The sequence below is a fragment of the Panthera tigris genome, chromosome E1 (genome assembly GCF_018350195.1).
Source record: "Panthera tigris isolate Pti1 chromosome E1, P.tigris_Pti1_mat1.1, whole genome shotgun sequence".
NCBI classification, from domain to species: Eukaryota; Metazoa; Chordata; class Mammalia; order Carnivora; family Felidae; genus Panthera; species Panthera tigris.
This window is the reverse complement of record NC_056673.1, coordinates 35217350-35238023: the sequence shown is the minus strand read 5'-3', so window position 1 is coordinate 35238023 and position 20674 is coordinate 35217350. Positions and strand designations below refer to the sequence as shown.

The window sequence follows — 20674 nt, the reverse complement described above, 5'->3', positions numbered from 1 at the left end:
AGAGGACCCGAGTAGACTGAAGAGAATCCCAAACGGCTTCTTGGTGCACAGTGTGCCGGCCCTGGGGGAGGAGGAGGGAGGGAGAGGTGGTGATGTGCAGGGTCCGGAAGAGGCAGAAAGCTACTCTGCTGTATAGAAACAGGTAGTCCTGGATGCTGGTGCAGGGAGGCTGAGTGCAAGGGCGCAGAGCCAAGAACCTTCATCCAGTGGCTGGATTCAGATAAGAGCCTGCTTTTCTGCTGCAACTGCACCCCAACCCCCGCCCCTAGGCACCATGTTGAGTAGATCAGAGGGCGAGCCAGGGACCCAAGACTGGAAAGATGGAAAGGTCCTAGTATCTATTGCGCAGACTCTGGGCAGGGGTACCTGCAGTCCTAGTCTGTGGCCACTGCTCCAGGGCTGCTTCGGTACTGAGCCCCCTTGGCCCACGTTATTGGGCCAAGCCCTCCCTAAGGCCCCCTTTCCATACGAGCCTGGGAGGACTGGGAGGACGGAGCTTTCCCCATGACTTCTTTGTCCTAAATTGTGGTTTGGGTCCTTCCGTCCATCGTCCTCAAAGCTATGGCCTTTGGAAGACTTCCCCGGAGGCTGAAAATTACTACTCAGTGAAGCCTAGAGGCAGATCCTCTACTCAGCCGCTCTGAGAGCCCACAAACCCAGGCTTTTCTCCCAGGACCCCCTGCTGATGTCTGCCTGGGTGTCTCTCAGCCTGCCTCACTGACTGCCTCTCACTTTCTGGGCTGGGATTGCCCCTTTCCGGGATGACTGACAGTGGAAGCTCCACTTCCTCCAGGAAAACCCCAGCCACTACCCAAAGCTCTCAGAACCAATAATAATCGGAACCCCCAGTTCATTTTCCAAAACCTGGGTTATTCGCTCAGTCGGGAGTAACACCACGCGTGGGGTGGCAAAGTCCAGCTGCAGAGCTCAGTCCGGCTCACTCCTGTCTTTTGCAGACACTTTCTACTTATGAAAAAAGGTGGGATCTAGGGATCTACACTTTCCTCTGGCCACCTTCACAGGCTCAGCCCCCAGTCTCATATATGTGTGTGTGTGTGTGTGTGTGTGTGTGTGTGTGTATGACAGACTGTTTATGCTTGGATGAGAACACAGTCTCTCCCTCTGTCTCTGTCTCTCTCTGTCTCTGTCTCTCTCTCACACACACACACACACCATAGTGTAAGTAGTCATTTTCAGGACTGGTGCTACACTTTTATGAAAGAAACATCATGGTAGAGAGGCGGCAATACCCACTTTATATAAAAGGGTCCTTGATCATGTCAAGCTTCGGGAGCTCCTTGGAGTTGTAGCACCTCCAAACTGTTCCCCAAGAGGGTCTCAGCTTTTGTGTCACTAAAAGGACCCATAAGGTGATTCTCCCCCTCTGGGCACAAGGTTGGATGGCACTTCCTGGTTGGATGAGGTCATGTGACTAATATTGGCCAGTGAGTTGTGAGCAGAAGGGAAGCGGATTGATTCTGGGCTGAGAGAGTTAATTGCTGGGCGAGGCCCTCCCCGGCTTTCCCTCCTCTGCTGCTGCTGCTGCTGCTGTAGAAGCCTGGATTGAGAGCCCCCCTCCCCGCCCCCCACCAACCTGCATTGTATATATAGTGGGAAATCTGGGCATGGTGTGGGTGGAGGTTACCTCAGCATCACCTAAACCTAGCTTGACCACACCATGCCACTCCCCTTATCACCCTGCAGCAAGCTTTGCAGACCTAAGCACAGAGGCCACATTACAGAAGTCCAGCACTTTGGGGCGCCTGGGTGGCTCAGTCGGTTAAGCGTCCGACTTCGGCTCAGGTCATGATCTCGCGGTCCGTGAGTTCGAGCCCCGCGTCGGGCTCTGTGCTGACAGCTCAGAGCCTGGAGCCTGTTTCAGATTCTGTGTCTCCCTCTCTCTCTGACCCTCCCCCATTCATGCTCTGTCTCTCTCTGTCTCAAAAATAAATAAACGTCAAAAAAAAAATTCAGAAGTCCAGCACTAACGAGAGGATCACGGGAAATCTCTCTCCTACACCTAGCCTCAGGGCTTACGGCCTTCTCATTATTACTTAAATTTTGACAGTAATAGCTGCTATTTACCGATTATTTACTATGTGCCAGGCCCAGGGCCGGGCTTTTTTTTTTTTTTAATTTTTTTTAACGTTTATTTATTTTTGAGACAGAGAGAGACAGAGCATGAACGGGGGAGGGTCAGAGAGAGAGGGAGACACAGAATCGGAAGCAGGCTCCAGGCTCTGGGCCATCAGCCCAGAGCCCGACGCGGGGCTTGAACTCATGGACCGCGAGATCGTGACCTGAGCTGAAGTCGGACGCTTAACTGACTGAGCCATCCAGGCGCCCCCAGGGCTGGGCTTTTTACATGTAGTATGCCATATACTCTTCCTGGCATCTTGAGGACTGCACTCACCAACATCATCAATGATGTAATTGCCAGCTGGAAGGATGTTTCGTTGTTCCTCCCTGGTGCCTCTGTGGCATGTCTCCGTGGTGACCCCAATTCTATTTTCACATTCTTTTCCCTTCTGTGTGCCAGGTGCTATACCTGGGGCTGGAGATCGAGCAGTGAATTACACAGACACAGACATCCCTGCCCTCCTGAAGCTTCAAGTCTAGTGGCGGAGACAGAGGAGTCAGCCGACGATTTCCACTCAGTGTGATAAGACCCAAATAGTGCTAAGGTTGGGAGGTCCAAGGAGCCCTTGGAGGGAACCCATAACCCAGCCTGGTAGGGTCAGAGACTTGAAGAAGGAGCAGGTGGTGAGAAAAAAGAATGATCTCGGCAGAAGAGACAGCCTTTGTAACGTCTTGGAGATTGGAGGCTGGTTCAAGGCAGTAGATGATTATGGCTGGGAGTGGAGCAGGGGAATATGGAGAGATGAACCTGGAGAGTTAAGCCAAAGCACATCATGCAGCAGCGGGAAAGGCGCCAGTAAGAAGTGGAGTGCCACTGAAAGGCCGTGAGCAAGGGAGGTAACAAGTTCATGGCCAGCTCAGTTGGAAGAGCATGGGACTCTTGATCTCTGGGCGGTGAGTTTGAGCCCCGTGTTGGGTGCAGAGGTGACTTCAATAAATAAAACTAAAAAAACAAACAAAAACAACAACAGAAAACAAGTTCAGATTTGCATTTGAGAAGGATCCCTGAGCCTCAGTTTCCTCATTTATATAATGGGGATAATAATAGCACAATCGAGCCATCTGGAGAATTAAATAAAATAACGCATGCAAACCGTGCCCAGCACATAGGTTATTATTCGTTCAGCTAAGAGTCCCTGCCATTGTGAAGCCTTCCACATAGCTCGGTGGTGACTGTAATACATTGTTATATAGCAACTACTTACTTCTTAAGCAGGTACCTCCCAAACTGAGAAATGAAACCATCAAGGGGAAAGACTATGTCTTTATTCTTTCTGTGTTTCCTGTTCCCAGCACAAAGCCCAGAGCCTATTGGGCACTTGGTCAGTGGGGCCCAAGAACACAGTGAAAGAGTGAAAACATCAAAGGGGCAAGGCGGGGTCAGGACGTACCACCACGAGAGGGGGCGCCAAGTTCTTATGAGAGCTCAGGGCTACTGGGGAAGGGAGGGCTCCCCAATCCCCAGCACAGATCACCTGCCAGGACCTTTCTCTAAGGAAGCCCAGTGCGAAGATGGTCGCTTTCTCAAGTCAAATGAGTAGAGAATAATAAAATAAGTGTTTTGTAAACTGCACTCATAGCGCCGATGCTAGCGGCTGCCTCCGCTGCCGCCAGTCGTTAGGGTTTTGACTCTGGGTGTCGCCTTTTCCCGAGCCGCTTGGATCTTTGTGGAAGCGGGTGGGGGCAAATCTGTACGAGGGGTGAGCATGGGCTTGCATCTTGATCCCGAAGTTTGCAAACATTTCCAGTCTAAGTCACTGTCATCCGGCCTGGGAACCCACCAGACCGTCCCCCTCGGGGAGCGCAGATGCGGATCCGGGCGGGTGAAACAGGTCCCTTTGGGAGGGAAGGGATTCGTTGAAAACTATCCGGATAATTTCAGGGGAGGCGAGCGAAGGAGATTCGGGGAGAGCGCGGGAAGGGAAGTGGAAAGGAGGAATAACGGACCTCTGGGGAGGCAGGGGTTAAGCGGGGCTTGGCCCGGAGGAGGAAAGGGCGGAACCAACGCTCGGGGGGCGGGCCCTCGGTGCGACCCAAGAAAACAACGGGCCTCGCCGAGCAGAGACGGGTTAAGGGGGCGGGTCCAGGGGAAGCCACGTGCCGGGGCAAGAGGCGATTGGCTCTGCCGGGGTTGTTTGTGAGCGGCCATTGGCGACGTCAGGGCACCTCGACGAGCCGATTGGCCGGGGCTTGGAGGACTGCCGGGACCGGGGCGGGGAGGAGACCGCGGGCCCCAGTCCCTGGGCCGGGCTGGGCCGCCGCTAGAGCCAGCGCTGCCCGCGGAGGGACTGGAGCCCGAGCCCGAGCAGCGGCCGCTGCCGCCGCCGCCGCCGCCGCCGCCGCCGCCGCCGCCGCCGCCATGCGCTGGGTCCGCGCGCTGCTGAAAAATGCGTCCCTGGCAGGGGCGCCCAAGTACATCGAACACTTCAGCAAGTTCTCCCCGTCCCCGCTGTCCATGAAGCAGTTTCTGGACTTCGGTACGGAGTGCGCGGGGGGCGGCTGGCCGCGGGGGCCCGCGGGGCGCCGGGGGGCGGTAAGTGAAGAAGCCCTGGTCTTGAAGGATCAATGCGGAGGAGAAGAAAGGCCCTGCGTGACAGCGAAGGGTTGCTTGGAAGGGTACCAGGCAGGAAAGGGTTAAGGGGGGGGGGGGGCGTGCTGGCCCTGAAAGGGTTAAGGTGCCCTGGGGAAGAGCTCTGGACTAGGTCGTTAATGGGAAGTGGGAGCACTGACAAGGAGGGGTCCAGTGTCTTGCTGGGCTTTGCGATAGGTCTTGGAGTAAGAGGCAATGAGGCGATGATGTTAGGGCAGGAAGGGAGTGGCATATATCCAGACAGAAAGGGTTAACGGTGGTTGCCCTAGTGGCTCAAAGGGTAGGAGTTGGAGAGGAAATAGGGCGGGGATGCTGGTGGCAGTAACAAGGCAGGATTGGGAGGTGCAACCATCTGGAAGAAGACCTGGGCTGGGCTGGGCACCCTGGGGTCAGGTGGGACCCAGGCTCTTTCAGAAAGTGTCAACAGGAGGGAGGTCGCTGGTCCCTATACCTCTACCCGCTGAAGGAGCTGGCCCCCAGCTGTCCCAGTGGGCAAGGACACTTGAAGAGCAAATCTGTTTGGGCCTGGCTCCCTGTCCCCAACCGGGCCAAGGCCTGGGGCACCATGAGGTGGAGTCAGGAGGCTTGCAGCCTTGGCTGTCCCTAGGTTTCTGGGCCAGGATCACCCACCAGCAGCGCCCTGGGGGTGCCTCTGGAGCAGAAGCAAAGCTGTGCCAGTGTGGCGACTGAAACAGGCATTGTGTGGGCCCTGTCTGTCTACATGTATTTCCGTGGTGCCAGCTGGGGATTAGGAGGGGATGCCCAGGTCTCTCAAGAGTTGAAGAGACAGTGCCTGGCTCAAGTTACAGCTGCGTCACCGATGGGAGGGGGTGGGGAGGTGGCAGCCAGGACACAGGGCCCCTGTTCCCCAGGACTTGTCTGCCTGTCCCCCTGCCCTGTTCGAGCTGTCCCCATGTAGGAAAGCCTCCTGGGCCCATTCCCAGCCACCAGCAGTTGTCCGGTCCAAACTAGACCCCAGTTATAGAAATGGGCTAGGTGGGGCTCATAGTAGGGTTGGGTCCACTTGTAGTACAGTGGGGGAAACAGATCTTCAGAAGGACGGTGACATGCCCTTGGTGGCAGAGTTGGGAGCAGAACTTAGACTCGAGCCTAGGTCTTCTGACCCTAGGCCATGGCCTTAGTCTATCACTTGGTCTTCATCTTGAAGCCAGACCAAGGACCAAGGTATTTGGGTTCCCAAGCCTGGGCCCTGTTTGCCCCACAGGCAGGCATTAATGCAGGAGCAACTCTACAGTGGTCATCAAGACCAGCCTAGGTGAGGACAGACTGGGCCCACAATGACGCTGGGCCCCTGCAGCTGCGATGGACCAGGCTTAGCTCCCCTCGGCCATTTCCAGCCCCGGGAAGGGGTGGTTTTCCCTGGCTCCTCTGCCCACCTGGATCAGCCCCAGCCCACCCCCTCCACTCTGCAGTTGGAGCTTCTGCTAAGTGAGACAGAAAGACACAAAGTGAGGTCGCTTAGGCCAGAGGCGGCTCCAAGAGTGCCTGGGAGTGGCCCTGTCCCCTGTGGTAGAAGACAAGCAGGGGTCAGTGGGGGCTGGGGAGAGGACGCAAGCTTGAAGAGGGTTCGGAGGGGTGGTATGGAGGTGAGAACAGTGCAGGGGCTTAGGAGAGCTGCTTTGCTTTGTGCCCCTGGTCACTTCTCTGCACTCTCAGGAAATGAAGGATTTTTTTCCACCTGACCCTGAGATGATCAGTGGCTCCAGTGGTTTGCAGCTGGGTGGGCTCCTCTCTCTCTCTCTCTCCCTCTAGGGTCCAGCAATGCCTGTGAGAAAACCTCATTCACCTTCCTGAGGCAGGAGCTGCCCGTGCGCCTGGCCAACATCATGAAAGAGATTAACCTGCTTCCCGACCGGGTGCTGAGCACGCCCTCGGTACAGCTGGTCCAGAGCTGGTGAGACCCCTGGCCACTCCCACTCCACTGCCCATGCCGCTGCCAGATGCCCCTGGGCTCAGAGATGGAGTCTTTGTGCTTCCAGCAGCCTTGAGGGAGGTGGGGACAGTGGGGAAGCACAGAGACTCCAAGAGGCTAGAAAGTTGCCCAAGGTCAAGTGGAATGCGAGGCCAAGATAAAGCTCCTAGCCTCCATGCCTGTGGGCCATCCCTATACTTAACCACTCTCCTTCCTCTGGAAACCCAGGATCCCCCTGGGAAATCGTTCTCGCAGCCAAAACCCAAACCAAGCTCATGTCGCCATTCGCCACTGGCCCTGGTTCTGAAAAGCCAGCACCTACCGGGTAACGTTTATCTGGGGCAACATTGTAGGGCCAGGGCAACAGAAAGAAACGAATTTTCAGATTATGTAATCCAAGCTACAAGCCAGACTGTTTTGGATGTTGGGAAACGCTCAGACCCAGGCATAGTACCTACCCCCAAGAACTTTGGAGGGGCAAGGCCCAAAAGTTGTAGCAGTAGCAGAGGGAAATCCTCAGCAAAGGTCCCTCTAGAACTCTGTCCCAGGTTAAGTAACTGGATGGCATCAATCAACGGCCAGTCACGTGAAGAACAAGCAGGAGTTTGTAAGGGGCACGAAAGTGGTTAATCATTGTTGGTCTTTGGTGGTACCTGTGCAGAAGCCCTTTGCTAGCTCTTCTGGCAATGGTGTGATGTGGCTGTGGATCCCTGTTGGATTCAGGAGCATGGGTCCACGCCTGCGGTGAGCCCAGGGCCATGCTGGGTACGGGGAAACAGCAGCAGCAACTGCCCTCAGGGAGCCTGTGATCTGGTAGGGAGCAGAGTGGGTAAGTTAAGAGCTCCACAGGTAGTGGTGGGAGCAATGAGCTGCTGAAGAGTTACTTTTACTTAAGAACCAAAATATTAAAAAAACATTTTAACGTTGGTTCATTTTTGAGAGACCGAGAGAAGGGGCAGAGAGAGGGAGGCACAGAATCCCAAGCAGGCTCCAGGCTCCGAGCCGTCAGCACGGAACCCGACGCGGGGCTCGAACTCACGGGCCGCGAGATCGTGACCTGAGCCGAAGTCGGCCGCTCAACCGACTGAGCCACCCAGGCGCCCCCAAGAACCAAAATATTATTCAAAAGTAACATCGGTTAGGTTTTTCTCCTCATTGTAGAAGTATAACATGTCCACTTTTACATTTGGAAAACACGAAAAAGCAGCTAGAAGAGAATGCCAGCCCACCCCGTACCCAAATACCCTCCACCCCGTAACCAAACACTGGTAACGTTTCATAAGGTTTTATTGGTGCCTTTCCAGCATTTTTGCTACGCATGGATAGGCATACGCAGGACTTTCTCCAATTTAATGAGACGCAGTAAGGAAAGCGTTTTGTGCACAAGGCCAGGCACATCGAAGGTGCACACTGAGTCAGAAAGTTGTGGGGAAGGGGCACCTGCCTGGGTGGCTCAGCGTATTGGGCGACTCTCGATTTCGGCTCAGGTCATGATCTCGGTTCAGGGGTTTCGGCCCCGCACAGGCCTCTGCGCTGGTGGCACAGAGCCTACTTGGGATTCTCGCTTTCCCTCTCTCTTTCTGCCCCTCTCCCTCGCATGCACATGCTCTCCCTCTCTCTCAAAATTAACAAACGTTTAGAAAAAGAAGCAGAAAGTTGTGGGGAAGTTGAAATGGACGCGTAGCGGAGGCAATACATCCCTGGGCCTTATAGGGTGCCTCCGTGAGCCTAGAACTAGAAGGAAGGGAAGGGCATTCCAGGCCTTGGAACTGCCAGTGCCAAGGTGTAGAGGCAGGCCTCTGAGACCTCACTCTGTGCCTGTAGCGCTTTGGATACAAGCTGTGAAGGGGGGTTGGGGGGGAGGGCAGAAACTGGTCTTCCTATAGCCCCACCAGGTCACCCCTCGCTGGGCCCTGTCCCTCTGAGGTGCAGGACATCTGAGCCAGCCGGCATTTCCCACCATGGGGCGTGTGGAAGTCGCAGGGAGGAGACAGAAGGTGCCATCTGGTCCCCCGCTCCTCCTCCGGCTCTGCCCGGCTGACTGGCTGACTGCCTCTCCAGCAGGTCCCTGACTCCAAGACAGGCCCTCTCGTGCCCCTCCCGGGACGCCATGTTCCTAGGAGAGCCGGAGGATGTATGTCAGGGTGTAGGGGAGCAGGGAGCTGCTGAACTGCCCGTGACGCCCCCAGGCTCCTGCCCAGGCCATTCCTGAAAATGAATTGCACATGGGCGGGCTTGGCCTGGCTTTTCTTCCCCAAAAGCTTGGAAGTGGCGTCCAGCAACAGAAGGTGGGAGCGGAGTTAGACAAGAGAGAACCCCTCCCGGTGGATGATTTAACTCGCAGGAGAGCAGGCGACGGGATCGCTAGAGTGAGTGTCCCACTGCACTGAAGAGAAGCCTGCTGAGGTTTTTTTTTCCAGAGAATGGGCATCGGCCGCAGCAAGAGAAGCTGAAGTCTGAGGGGAGGAAGGACTTTCCGATGGGGACGAGGTGGCTGCCTGTGAGAGAGTGCATACCTCCTCCAGGAGCTTGGATGCAGAGGTGGAGGTGGGCAGGGTTCGCACGACAGCAGGGGGACAACATACCAAGGAGCCTGGCAGGAGGGCCACTGTCCTCAGAGTCTGATGGGTAGGGAGGAAAATCCGTCCCTTGGGAAATGGGAGAGGCCTGTACAAATGCGATCAGAGGCAGTGGTGCTAAGATGTGGCAATAGCTAGCGAGTTTCTCAGCTGCCGAGAGAGTCTAGGCAAGGGCGGAGGGTCAATGTGGACAAGCTGAGCATTCCTGGTTTTAAATAAGCCTGATAAATTGTTTCAACCAGACAGACCTGGTGCAGAGGGCGCCTGTTTTGGAAGCGACTGGAAGAGAGTAGAAAGCCCTGGTCGTTGGTGTCGGTGTCAGCACACTTGACTTTGAGGCTTGGCTTTGCTGCTTGCTGGACCCTTCACCCTTGGCAAGGCTCTGGCCTCCCTGAGCCTCGGCTTCCTCCCCGTAAAATGGGGATCCATCCCGGTTCTAAGGGCAGATGCCACCGTTAGATGCCCCGAGCTCCGGGGCGGCAGTCCCTCCAGACCAGAGATCTGTGACTGTGGCCGAGGTTCTCTTAGACAATGTGGTAATAATAGCGATGGCAATGACCAAAGCAAACAGACCAAGAGGGCCTGCTGTGCATCAGGAACTAGGCATGTCCGTGTGTTCCCGCACTTAGCGCTCCCGACCGCCCGAGGAAGGAGGCCTTGTTTTTATCTCCATTTTATAGATGAGCAGGCTGAGGTTCAGAGAGGTGAAGACACAGGTGTGAGATCACTCAGGCTGCTGGTGAGAGAGCCGGGACTCCAGCGGCGGCCGTGTGACCTGGTGGCTGCGTTCATGAGGGGAGGGGAAGAGTGCTGTGTTTGGCCGGCGGGGGGGGGGGGGGTGGGCAGCGACGTGGATCAGAGGTTTCCACACTCACGAAGCGAGTCCACAGACAGTAGGGCTCCCCTTATCGGAACGTGTGCCTCCTAGGGATGCTGAGCACGGAGCAGGAGAGAAAGCCAGCCCAAGGAGGAGGGCGTGGCACTGGTAGGCATGTGCTTCCAGAAGGTAGGGGATTCTCAGGAGGGGAGAGGAGAGGATGGGAAGGATTTTCCCAGAGGACCCCGGCCCCCGCCTGAAGCCTTGCAAGGTCTGCTGCACCGGATGTCACGATCGGGTCCTAAAGGGAGAGGCACCGGGGAAGGAGTGAGGCTCGCTGGCTCCTGTGCTGCCCCCCGCTCCGAGGGCCGGAGAAAAGAACTGGGCTCGGACCCGGGAGGCCCGAAAGCGGTAGTGCAACGACAGGCACGCCACTGAAGTGAGGTTAAGAATCTCCTGCCACCAAGGGGTGGCAGGGAAAGGGGCCGGGGGCCGTATGGCCAGCACCTTCTCATGAACCTCCCTTGCCCGTCAGTGAGGTGTAGACCCCGCACCCCAACCCTACAGGAACCACGGCCCTTGAGAACCCAGGGCCCGCCGTACCCCAGGCATGGGGCTGGGGCTGGGGCCGAATCGTCACCGACCCCCTCACCCACTCCTTCCAGGATCAGAGTTGAGACTGAGAACCTCAGAGTGCTATTGCCGTGAACCCCACTTTATAGCCGGGGACCTGAGCGGCTCAGCGGCTTCTGTAGCCCCAGGACCCGAGTCTGCCTGGCTCAGGGACTGCACCCAGCACCCCTCCACAGAGCAGCTTCCATCTGGACGATGCAGGACAGGTCTGTCACCTCCCCCTCCTCAAATGGCCACGGCCTCGTTCACACTTCTTATTCCCAGCGGCTGTGGACGTTACTGCATGGTGTGCGCTCGCCCCCTCCACCTCACCACACATTCCGCCACCCCCACCCCTCCCCCGCCTCCCAAATCCAGGGCTCTGGGCAGGCTAGAAGTCCCCAGAAGGCAGGCGCCCCGGGGCCTGATTTGCTGAGGTCGGCAGGCCCAGGCCTTCCCTAGGGCAGCTGTGTCGGGCCCCCGCTGCCGGCTGGGCCTGCTCTGTCCGGCCATGGGTTTGGGGGGGGCGGATAAACCTGGAAGTGAAGTGGCGTGCCTGTCGTTGCACCACCGCTTTCGGGCCTCCCGGGTCCGAGCCCAGTTCTTTTCTCCGGCCCTCGGAGCGGGGGGCAGCACGGGAGCCAGCGAGCCTCACTCCTTCCCCGGTGCCTCTCCCTTTAGGACCCGATCGTGACATCCGGTGCAGCAAACCTTGCAAGGCTTCAGGCGGGGGCCGGGGTCCTCTGGGAAAATCCTTCCCATCCTCTCCTCTCCCCTCCCGAGAGTCCACCGGGGAGGACTACTCCCCGGAAGGAAAGGCCCTGCGAGGCAGGCTGGCAGGGGTTCTAACCCAGGGGTTCTGGGCTCCACTCCCCAGCTGGTTTCCTCCCCCTCCTCTCTTCTACCTACCCCAGCCTTGCACCCTTGCAGGTGTTCTCCCCAGATCCCCTTGCCCTCCCAGAATCCTGAGCGTGAAGCTTATCCTGGGCATGGCGGTGAGGGGGCGGAACAGGGATCTGGCGGCACACAGCCTGCGAGAGAGAGAGAGAGAGAGAGAGAGAGGCCCTGCTCTGCACGGTAGCCCCCTCATCTGTGGAATGGGTGCAGCAGGAGCACCTAGCTCCCAGGTTAACGCGGAGGCTAACGTAGGGGAGCAGGCAAGCACAGGGCCGAGCCCTGTCCGAGCCTGGCCCCCTGGAAATGCCGGCCGCCATCACATCGGCCCCAGCACTGTGAGGACCCGTGTAGGTGGCGGGCAGCTGGCCACACGGTGTGGACTTGGAGTCAGACAGACGTGGATTTGAAGCCCAGCGCGACATTTAAACCTCCACTCGTGACAAGGACGCACATCTAGAGAGTGCTCACCGTGTGCTAGGCGCCGGGCCAATGGTCACGTTTGACCCTCACTGAAAGGTAGCAATGGCCGTAGGTACAAGACCCTCTGTTTTCCTGAGGCGGAAACTCAGGCCCAGAGAGGCTGCACGACTTACACAGGCAACACAGCCACGAAGTGGGAAAGCCGGGACGGCGACTCAGTAGAGCCAGCCCCCAAGCCAGCTCTCCCACTCTCTCTTCCGCTGTCTGAAGCAAGAGAGGGAAGACCGCGGTTGGTAGGTGAAGGGGGAAGGGTATTCTGCACAGAGGGACCCGCGGGGACACGGAGGTGAGCATTTTGAGCAGACGGCCCTACGGGGTGGCAAGAGTGCCCGAGGCTTGAGTCTTCTCTTACACCACCTCCCAGCTGTACGGCTGCTTCAGGCCTCAGTTGAGGAACCTGTGAAACGGGGCTAATTCCTGCTCGTCATACCTGTCAAGGTCAAAGCACTGTGAACAAAGGAATGCTCCTGCTGCGGAGGGGCCTCTCCTAGAGACTGCTGGGCCCCACAGCCCTCTGCCCCAGGCAGCCCCTTCCTGCTGGCTAGAAGCGTTTCTCCCGGAGAGAGGCTCCGCTTGGTGGCCTTCCCCAGGAGAACAGCCTGTGGACTGGGCATGTCAGCCGGGGCACAGCGGGGGTCCCGGCTCACAGGGGCTCTAGGTTGACTCAGGCTCTGGGTTGATACCCTCTGCTGCCACGGGTGGGCCTGACTCCCTTTCACCGGCCGGTCCCCTGCTGCCCCGAGTTCAGGACTTCCTAACACTCCCCCGGTTACCTAGCTCTTTTGTAGATCCTGAGGAAATTGGCCTCCCAACGAGGCCTGCGGCTGGGAGCAGCAGGCGGCCACGTACCCCTGTCGGGCCTGTGGAGTGGAGTGAGCTTTCCTGGCTCGCTGGGGGCTCCAGCCCCACCCATGGCCAGGGCCGGGCCTGCCTGCCCCACTCCTGTGTCCTTCCCACCTGCCCTTCAAAATCCACTCCCCTGGGCAGACTGCACGGCTCCTGTGCCCAGCCCAGAGTGTTAGGCTATAATCCTCACTGAGCCTGGGCTCCGACATGCCCCGGGCTGGCCAGCCGTGCCCCGTGGGATGAAACAGCAACCCGACGGGTCAGATGTTACAGTCGGTTTCCGTGAAGGGGCGCTCAGGGAGGTTAAGTGACTTGCTCCAGCCTCCTCTCACTGCAGAATCTTGGTCCGTAATCCATGAGGCCCCGGGCGTGGGATGATCTCCAGTGCCCTCCTGAGACTGCCATTCTTAGATCCCAAAGCAAAGGTGCTATATGGGGGACCAGCAAATGAGAGATGCTCTTGCATAACTTACTGTGTTGTCAGGGAGATTCGCATACAGATGAAACGCATTGGGAAAAAGTGTGGTGCGGCCTGTCGACCAGTGCCGTCCGGGTGCCGCCCGCCGTAGGGGCGGGGCAGGCATGGGGCCAGCTGTCAGGTGGGAAGGGGGGGCCGGGCCAGGCCTGGCCTGGAGCTGAGGCCATGTCCCCCCTCCCCCACTGCACACAGGTATGTCCAAAGTCTCCTGGACATCATGGAGTTCCTGGACAAAGACCCCGAGGACCATTGTACCCTGAGCCAGTGAGTGAGGGCCTCCACGGGGGGCAGGAGGGCAGGTGCAGGTGAGGGGGCTCGGGGTCACAACCCAGATGCAGAAATGCCAAGAGGATAGAAGAAATGACCTCTGTCCTCAAGGATATCTAGTCTGAGGGGGGAGTTGGCCCCTGGCCTCGGTGTCCCTGAGTCTGGTTGGGGGATCCGAGCCCCTGCCCGTGAAGAGTTCCCAGCTGTCAGACAGGCGGTGGGAGATTCAGGGCAGGCTTGGGAAGCGGTGGGGAAGGCACCGTGTGTCCGTCAGGTTGGGAAGCGTCGAGTGAATGAAGACTCGGGGAGAGGAGGTCAGAGGTGGGGAGGAGCCCGAGGGGGCCCCAGGGTTGGGACAGGGCGGGGGGCCGACAGCCGCCGTGCCCTGCAGGTTCACCGATGCCCTGATCACCATCCGGAACCGCCACAACGACGTGGTGCCCACCATGGCGCAGGGCGTGCTGGAGTACAAGGACACCTACGGCGACGACCCGGTCTCCAACCAGAACATCCAGTACTTCCTGGACCGCTTCTACCTCAGCCGCATCTCCATCCGCATGCTCATCAACCAGCACAGTGAGCGGGGGGGCTGGGGGAGGTGGCTCAGGACCCGAAAGAGGGATCCTGGCTCCACGGCGGAGAAGGAACACGGCAGCAATGAGGCGTGGTGTTCTCCGTGTTTGTAGGATGCAAAATCATGTTCCCTCCCTACACACTGTCCCCTGTGGTATTCGTCAAAACCCTCTCTAGTACTTCCGGCAACAGTTGGCTGTTCCGAATCTCCCAGTCCCAAAGTATTCACTGTGACTGTTGAGAGATTGTAACCAGTTGCAAATCAAATGAGTTCCTCATGCTCAGAGCATTTCTGATGCGGGACAGGGAAAATCACTTTTGTAAGTGGTGTAGCAGAAGGAGGAAGAAATGTAATGTGGGCTGTGTGGGGGAGGAGGCTCTCTGAGCAGACTTCAGGTCTGCAAACAGTCCACACGGGGAGGAGGTGGGGGGAGAGGTGTTAAGCGTAAGGGTGGGGTCAGAGAGCCCTGGGGGCAGGAGGGGAGCCCCACGGACAGCAGCCTTCCTTCCTGCCTACAGCCCTGATTTTTGACGGCAGCACCAACCCGGCCCACCCCAAACACATTGGCAGCATCGACCCCAACTGCAACGTCTCCGAGGTGGTGAAGGGTAAGCCGTCCCCGCCGTGCTGGCCCACACGGAGGAGCCCCAGAGACCCCCTTCAGGCCACCTGGCCCGAGGCTGAGTCACTCCCTGGCGGGTGGGGGCCTCGTCCCCTTGGGTGTAATGTTAGCGATGCCCACCCCCCCCAAGCCAGTGTCAAGAGGGCCGGCTGCCTGCCGGCACCGCCGCATTCCCTAAATGGCCCTTCTCTTCTCTCAGATGCCTATGATATGGCCAAGCTCCTGTGTGACAAGTACTACATGGCCTCCCCTGACTTGGAGATCCAAGAGATCAATAGTGAGTGAACAAGGCCGTGTGTGTGTGTGTGTGTGTGTGTGTGTGTGTGTGTGTGTGTGTTTGTCTAAGGGCTCCGGAGTAGAAGGTGATATGAGAGAGTCAGGAAAAGACCTGGGGGGGCGGGGGGATAAAAAAGGAAAAGCTCTGGATGGGGCAGAAGCAGAGCTACTATTGACTTATTATTAGCAGTATAATTACTAATTTATATTAAGCATTTATTAGGCAGTAAACACGCCAGGCGAGGCACTCTGTTCTCGTGGAGGCTACGTTCTTGGTGCTGGGTGTTAGCCAGTGAACAAATAATAAACAAGCTAATTTCAGATGGTGACAAGTGATGGGGAGGAAGCAAGATGAGGTCACATGACAGCGATGGCGAGGAGCGGTGTATTTGATAGGGTATCAATTTGGCTGCCCTTCCAGAATCCAGACAACAGTGGCTTAATTAAAAGAGAGGCTTCCCCCTCTCCAGCCCCTGGGGCAGAGCAGTCAGAGCTGGCCACCCACCCTGAGGTCGCAGTTCCAGCTGGAGAAGGGGAAGAAGATGTCGAAGGCAGGACTCAGGGGGTGGACAGTCACTCCCCTAAGTCACCTGGCCATGCCCGGCTGCCAAGGAGCCTGGGAATTCAGTCTAGCTGGGCAGCCATGTGCCCGTTAAAACCTTGGGGGAGGGGGTGTCTATTACCAAAAGAGGAAGGCAAGAGGGGATACAAGAAGGTGGCTGCAAGGGTCCTACTTTGGATGGGGTGGTCAGGGACCAGCAGGACCAGTGAGTGGGCTGGGAGATGGGCGGGAAGGGGTTGGAGACAGAGGCCAGGGCACGCAGGGCCCATGGCCACAGACAGGAGCTGGGATTTTGGGTGCAGCTTCCCGGGAAGCCCATCGGAGGATTTGAAACACAGCGATGCCAGGGTCTCACTTACGTTGTGAAGATATTTAGAGGTTAGAGGGGGTGAGTGAGACCTCAGGAAGACCGGTTAGGAGGTCACTGCAGGAATCCACGGGAGGGCAAGGCAGCAGAGACGAAAAAAAGAGGGTAGATTTGATAAAAAGAAATAGGCCAGGACCTGCTGATGAATCAGGGGCATAGGAGAAAGGGCGATCAGGGATCTGGAAGTTTCTATACCCTTCCCCTCCCCCACCTGCTCCTTAGCCGCCCCCTACCTGGGTTCCAGAAACCTAGGTAGGTATTTCATGCCTGGAAGTCATGCTGCCCACATCCTTAAGGCCCAGTTCAAGTTCAGGTCCTTGGAAAAGCCTTCCTGCACCTCCTAGAAAACATGGTTAGGCACCCACCTACCTCTGTTTGAATTCCTTGGGGACAAAGATAGAAGGGCAGAGACAGGCTACTTTAGTTCAGTATCCCTGGGGTCAAGTTCAGGGCCTGGCACATAGCTCTGGGTACCACACCCAATGTGAAAGTCAGTTGTGTGTTTGTCCAGACTTGAATTTCCAAGATGGTAGGGCTGAATTTTATTCAACTTTATGCCCCACTGCCCAGCGCAGGGCCTGGGATTCCTTCATTCCTTAATCCACCGCACACTTTTTGAGTTCCTGCTACAAAGCTCTGTGCCAGGTACCTGGAAAAGACACCGGTCCCTACCACCAAGAAACTCTCCAGGCCAGAGCGATTCTTGAGGGGCAGAGTGCTGCTCTAAGAGTCATGCGCAGCACCTCTCCCCTCCCCCCACTGGATTAAAAAATCTCTCCAGGGGGCGCCGCTGGGTGGCTCAGTCAGTTAAGCATCCAACTTCGGCCCAGGTCATGATCTGGTGGTTTGTGGGTTCGAGCCCCGCGTCGGGCTCTGTGCTGACAGCTCGGAGCCTGGAGCCTGCTTCGGATTCTGTTGTCTCCCTCTCTCTCTGCCCCTCCCCCACTTGTGCTCTGTCTCTCTCTCAAAAATAAATAAACATTAAAAAAAAAAAAAAAACTCCCAGGGATGCCAGTGTCCGGGTGAATGCTAGGAGGCTGGATATAGGATGGATAGATACTTCTTGAATGGATGGGTGGCTCGATAAACAGTGGATCAAGAGCACGATGGATCTGTACCCTCTGAATGCATGGATAACTGAGAAGGATAGATGTTTGAATAGATGCGGAGTTGAGGGACAGTTGGACGGTTGAATGGACACTGGATGGGTAGTTGGAGGAATTCATAAATGTTGACCGTTAAACATCAGTGGTTGGATGGATGGATGAACAGATGGATGGACGGACATCTTATAATGGATGGATACCGTATGAATAGATGAACAATTGCCGGATGGGTGGCCCAGCAGATGGTTGGACGATAGATGGGTGGTTGAGTGCTGGGTCCTAGGTGCTGAGTGAATGAATGCAGAATGGTGACCTCTCGACAGTTTTCTGATCCTTGGTCTTGACTTTCCCCGCAGCCTCCAACTCCAAACAGCCAATTCACATGGTCTATGTCCCCTCCCACCTCTACCACATGCTTTTTGAACTCTTCAAGGTAAGGGGGCGGGGGATGGCCCTCCCTCCGTGGGGTTGGGGTGGTTGGGCCAGGCTGCTCCCACTCATCACTTCCCCCTTTCCCGTCACAGAATGCCATGCGCGCAACTGTGGAAAGCCACGAGTCCAGCCTTGTCCTCCCACCTATCAAGGTCATGGTGGCCTTGGGTGAGGAAGATCTGTCCATCAAAGTATGTGGCTCTTGGTTTGGGGCCGGAGGACAGCGGGGTGGGAACTTCCCTCCCACCATGAGATGGGCTCAGAGAAGACCCTGGGGATGGGGACGACCAAGAGAGGGTCAGGGGTGTCAGGGTGTGGGCGGCGTGAGCACTGACGACATATCCGTCTCCCCCAGATGAGTGACCGGGGTGGGGGAGTCCCCCTGAGGAAGATCGAGCGACTCTTCAGCTACATGTACTCCACAGCCCCCACCCCCCAGCCAGGCACTGGAGGGACCCCGCTGGTGAGAAGGCTTCTCTCCAGTCCCCCCCACACGCCCCCACCTCCTACCTCCTAAAGAGTGCCTGTCTTTTCACCTCATCAAACAGTCACTGTCCCCATCACTTGCCTCCTCGATTCCCGTGGTCTTTGTTCTTGTATGGCTGTGTGTGGTGTCAGTCACCTTTCCCAGTCTGGGGGGTTGGGGTGCGGGGGAGGGCACCTCTCCCACTCCCTCCCCCCCACCCCCAGCCTGTGGCTGCCTTCTGACCTGACCTGCAGGTATCTGTCTGTCACGTTTCCTCAACTCTCCCTCTCACACTAGGGCCCCACGAAGTTACTGCCTCTCTCTCTGCTCTGTTCACTCTCCAGTACCGCCCTGCCTTCCCAGCAGAGCAGGAGGTGTGGGAACGGGAGGGAGCCCTGGACCTGTCCAGACCCACTGGCTCCCAGGGCCGAGCTGCTCTGCCTCCCCTGCTTCCTACCAACCCCAGCTGAGACGGCTCAGCCTCTCTGGCTCCACCAGACCCATTTCCCTCACCCCTGGGGGCTCCTGGGAATCCCCTGGCCCTAACCCCAGCTCGGCACATGGGTCCCTGCAGCTCCAGGAGGCCCAGCACCAGCCTCCGCATCACGCTCCCTTGCTGCCCCCTTGTAGGCTGGCTTCGGGTACGGGCTCCCCATTTCCCGCCTCTATGCCAAGTACTTCCAGGGAGACCTGCAGCTCTTCTCCATGGAGGGCTTTGGGACCGATGCTGTCATCTACCTCAAGGTGAGGCTCCTAGACCGCAGGGCCCGGCTTGTGGGGTTTCCTGGCGTGTCGGCCTGCTGTTGGGTTTCTTCTCCATCCCCCCAGTCCTCTCCCCATTCCAGACCGAGAATCAGAGCAAAACTATAGTTCCCCAACCCCCAGGCATTCCCAACCCGGCAGGCAATTTAAGGAAGTCCACGGTCTATGACCAAGACCCCTGTTCTGGGGGTCTTTGACTTCTTACACCCAGGAGGAAGGGGCGTACCATAGAGAACTTGTCATTCAGCTCAGGAAGAGACTGAGGCCCAGTGTCCGTGACCCTGTTCAAGGTCACAGCCTACCCTCCCTCTGCCTCCCTGACCCTTTCAGTGAGCAGCCACCCTGAATGGGCAAGGCACAGAAGGGACAGGTCCTTTCGTGGGTCTTTGTGGGCCAGGGTCAGTTGTCTCAGCCAGTGTCTGGCACCTGGCTGGGCTGACTCAGACATGGTCACGTTCAGAGGCCACCACAACCCACCCGGGGGGAAAGGGCGATCTCCTGAGGAGTGGGTGAGGCGCTGGGAAGCGGGACGAGCTGACCCTAGTGCTCTCCAGGCCCTGTCCACGGACTCCGTGGAACGCCTGCCCGTCTACAACAAGTCAGCCTGGCGTCACTACCAGACCATCCAGGAGGCGGGCGACTGGTGTGTGCCCAGCACGGAGCCCAAGAACACGTCCACCTACCGTGTCAGCTAGGGGCCGCCTCGCTCCCCTGCACCTGAGAGGATGGACTGCTGTCTCTGGGACTGGCCACCACGGTGACCCTCCCCAGCCCCCCCCCAGGTGGGGGGGAGGCTCTCCCTGATGACCAGCTTCTGTCTCTGTGGAAATCATGGTGACCAGTCCGTGGGGGGCCCCTAAGTGCCAATCTCTGTCTCCACGGAGACCCCTAAGTAGTCTCCCTGGTGTTCAGGCTCGGTGGGCGATGCCTGAGGACGGGGGACCGTCTCCATCCTGATGGGGTGTCCCAGAGCTGTTTCCATGGCAGTCCTCCTTCTGAGACCAGGGCTGCCACTTTGCTGCCAGGGGTCCTGGGTCCCCCTCATTGCCCTCCACGGCCCTGACCTTCCAAGTGGACACCCTGCTTGCCTTCTCCTCCTCCCCCAGCCCGTGCAGGCACCCTGGCCCTCGTCCAGCGTCAGCATTAGGAAGGAGCCGGGCGTCCCCGGGTGGAGAAAGGGGGTTGCACCCTTGGGCCCCTGGCTGGGGACCTGGTCCGACAGCGCCTCCCTCCATCCGGAGCTTTGAAGGTCAAGGTTAGGAGGCGGGAGTTCTCACCCAGGGCTCACCCTTAAAGTGGGAGACGCTGGGAGGCCCCAGAGATCAGCTGCCCTCAGCCAAGCTTCTCAGAGCCCCTCAGGCACCTCCCAAGCCCTCCCCTGGCATGTCCTCACATGCACACACCCACCTGCCGGCCCCACACCCACACGGTTCCACCTGAGCTCCAGACCCCACCTCCCACTGTGCCTGGACACGCAGGTGCTTGGGGTGACTTTCTCCCTAGAATGCTCTATGTGCATAGCTAGTTTTATAGCCCCGAAAGCCCCCACCCTTCCCCTTAGCACACAGGGGGTTAAAGTTGTGTGTCCCTCCTAGTGGCTGTGATGATGACCGTGACATCCACAGTAAAGAGGAGATTGAATGAGACCGTGTCCTGGCTGCTTTCCTGGGCTGGGGGGGAAGGAGATCCACATGCATAAACAACACACGCAGACACTGCGGTCCCTGTGACTACCGTATGACGCGCTCAGGACACCCGGCCCAGGGCATGACTCAGTGTCTACCATGAGCACAGCACCAGGCAAAGCCATCCGTTCAGAACGCCCGACAGTACAACGCCTGCTGACACCCCACCACACTCAGGGCCCAG

At 57.8% G+C, this 20674-nt stretch overlaps 1 protein-coding gene across 2 annotated transcripts; it reads left to right on the top strand.

Moving 5' to 3' along the window:
• Positions 1-4381: 4381 nt before the first annotated feature.
• PDK2 (pyruvate dehydrogenase kinase 2) lies at positions 4382-20451 on the top strand. Of its 2 annotated transcripts, none has more exons than XM_042965558.1 (11): positions 4382-4616; positions 6503-6644; positions 13564-13635; positions 14030-14214; positions 14731-14820; positions 15034-15111; positions 17502-17578; positions 17670-17768; positions 17933-18040; positions 18674-18787; positions 19360-20451. In XM_042965558.1, exons 1-11 carry the CDS (start codon positions 4499-4501, stop codon positions 19498-19500), a joined length of 1224 nt encoding a protein of 407 aa, XP_042821492.1. In that variant the 5' UTR covers positions 4382-4498; the 3' UTR covers positions 19501-20451. The 2 variants fall into 2 exon arrangements, with proteins under 2 accessions (XP_042821492.1, XP_042821493.1); XM_042965559.1 differs by lacking the exon at positions 4382-4616 and adding an exon at positions 4737-4755.
• The last annotated feature ends 223 nt before the right edge of the window (positions 20452-20674 follow it).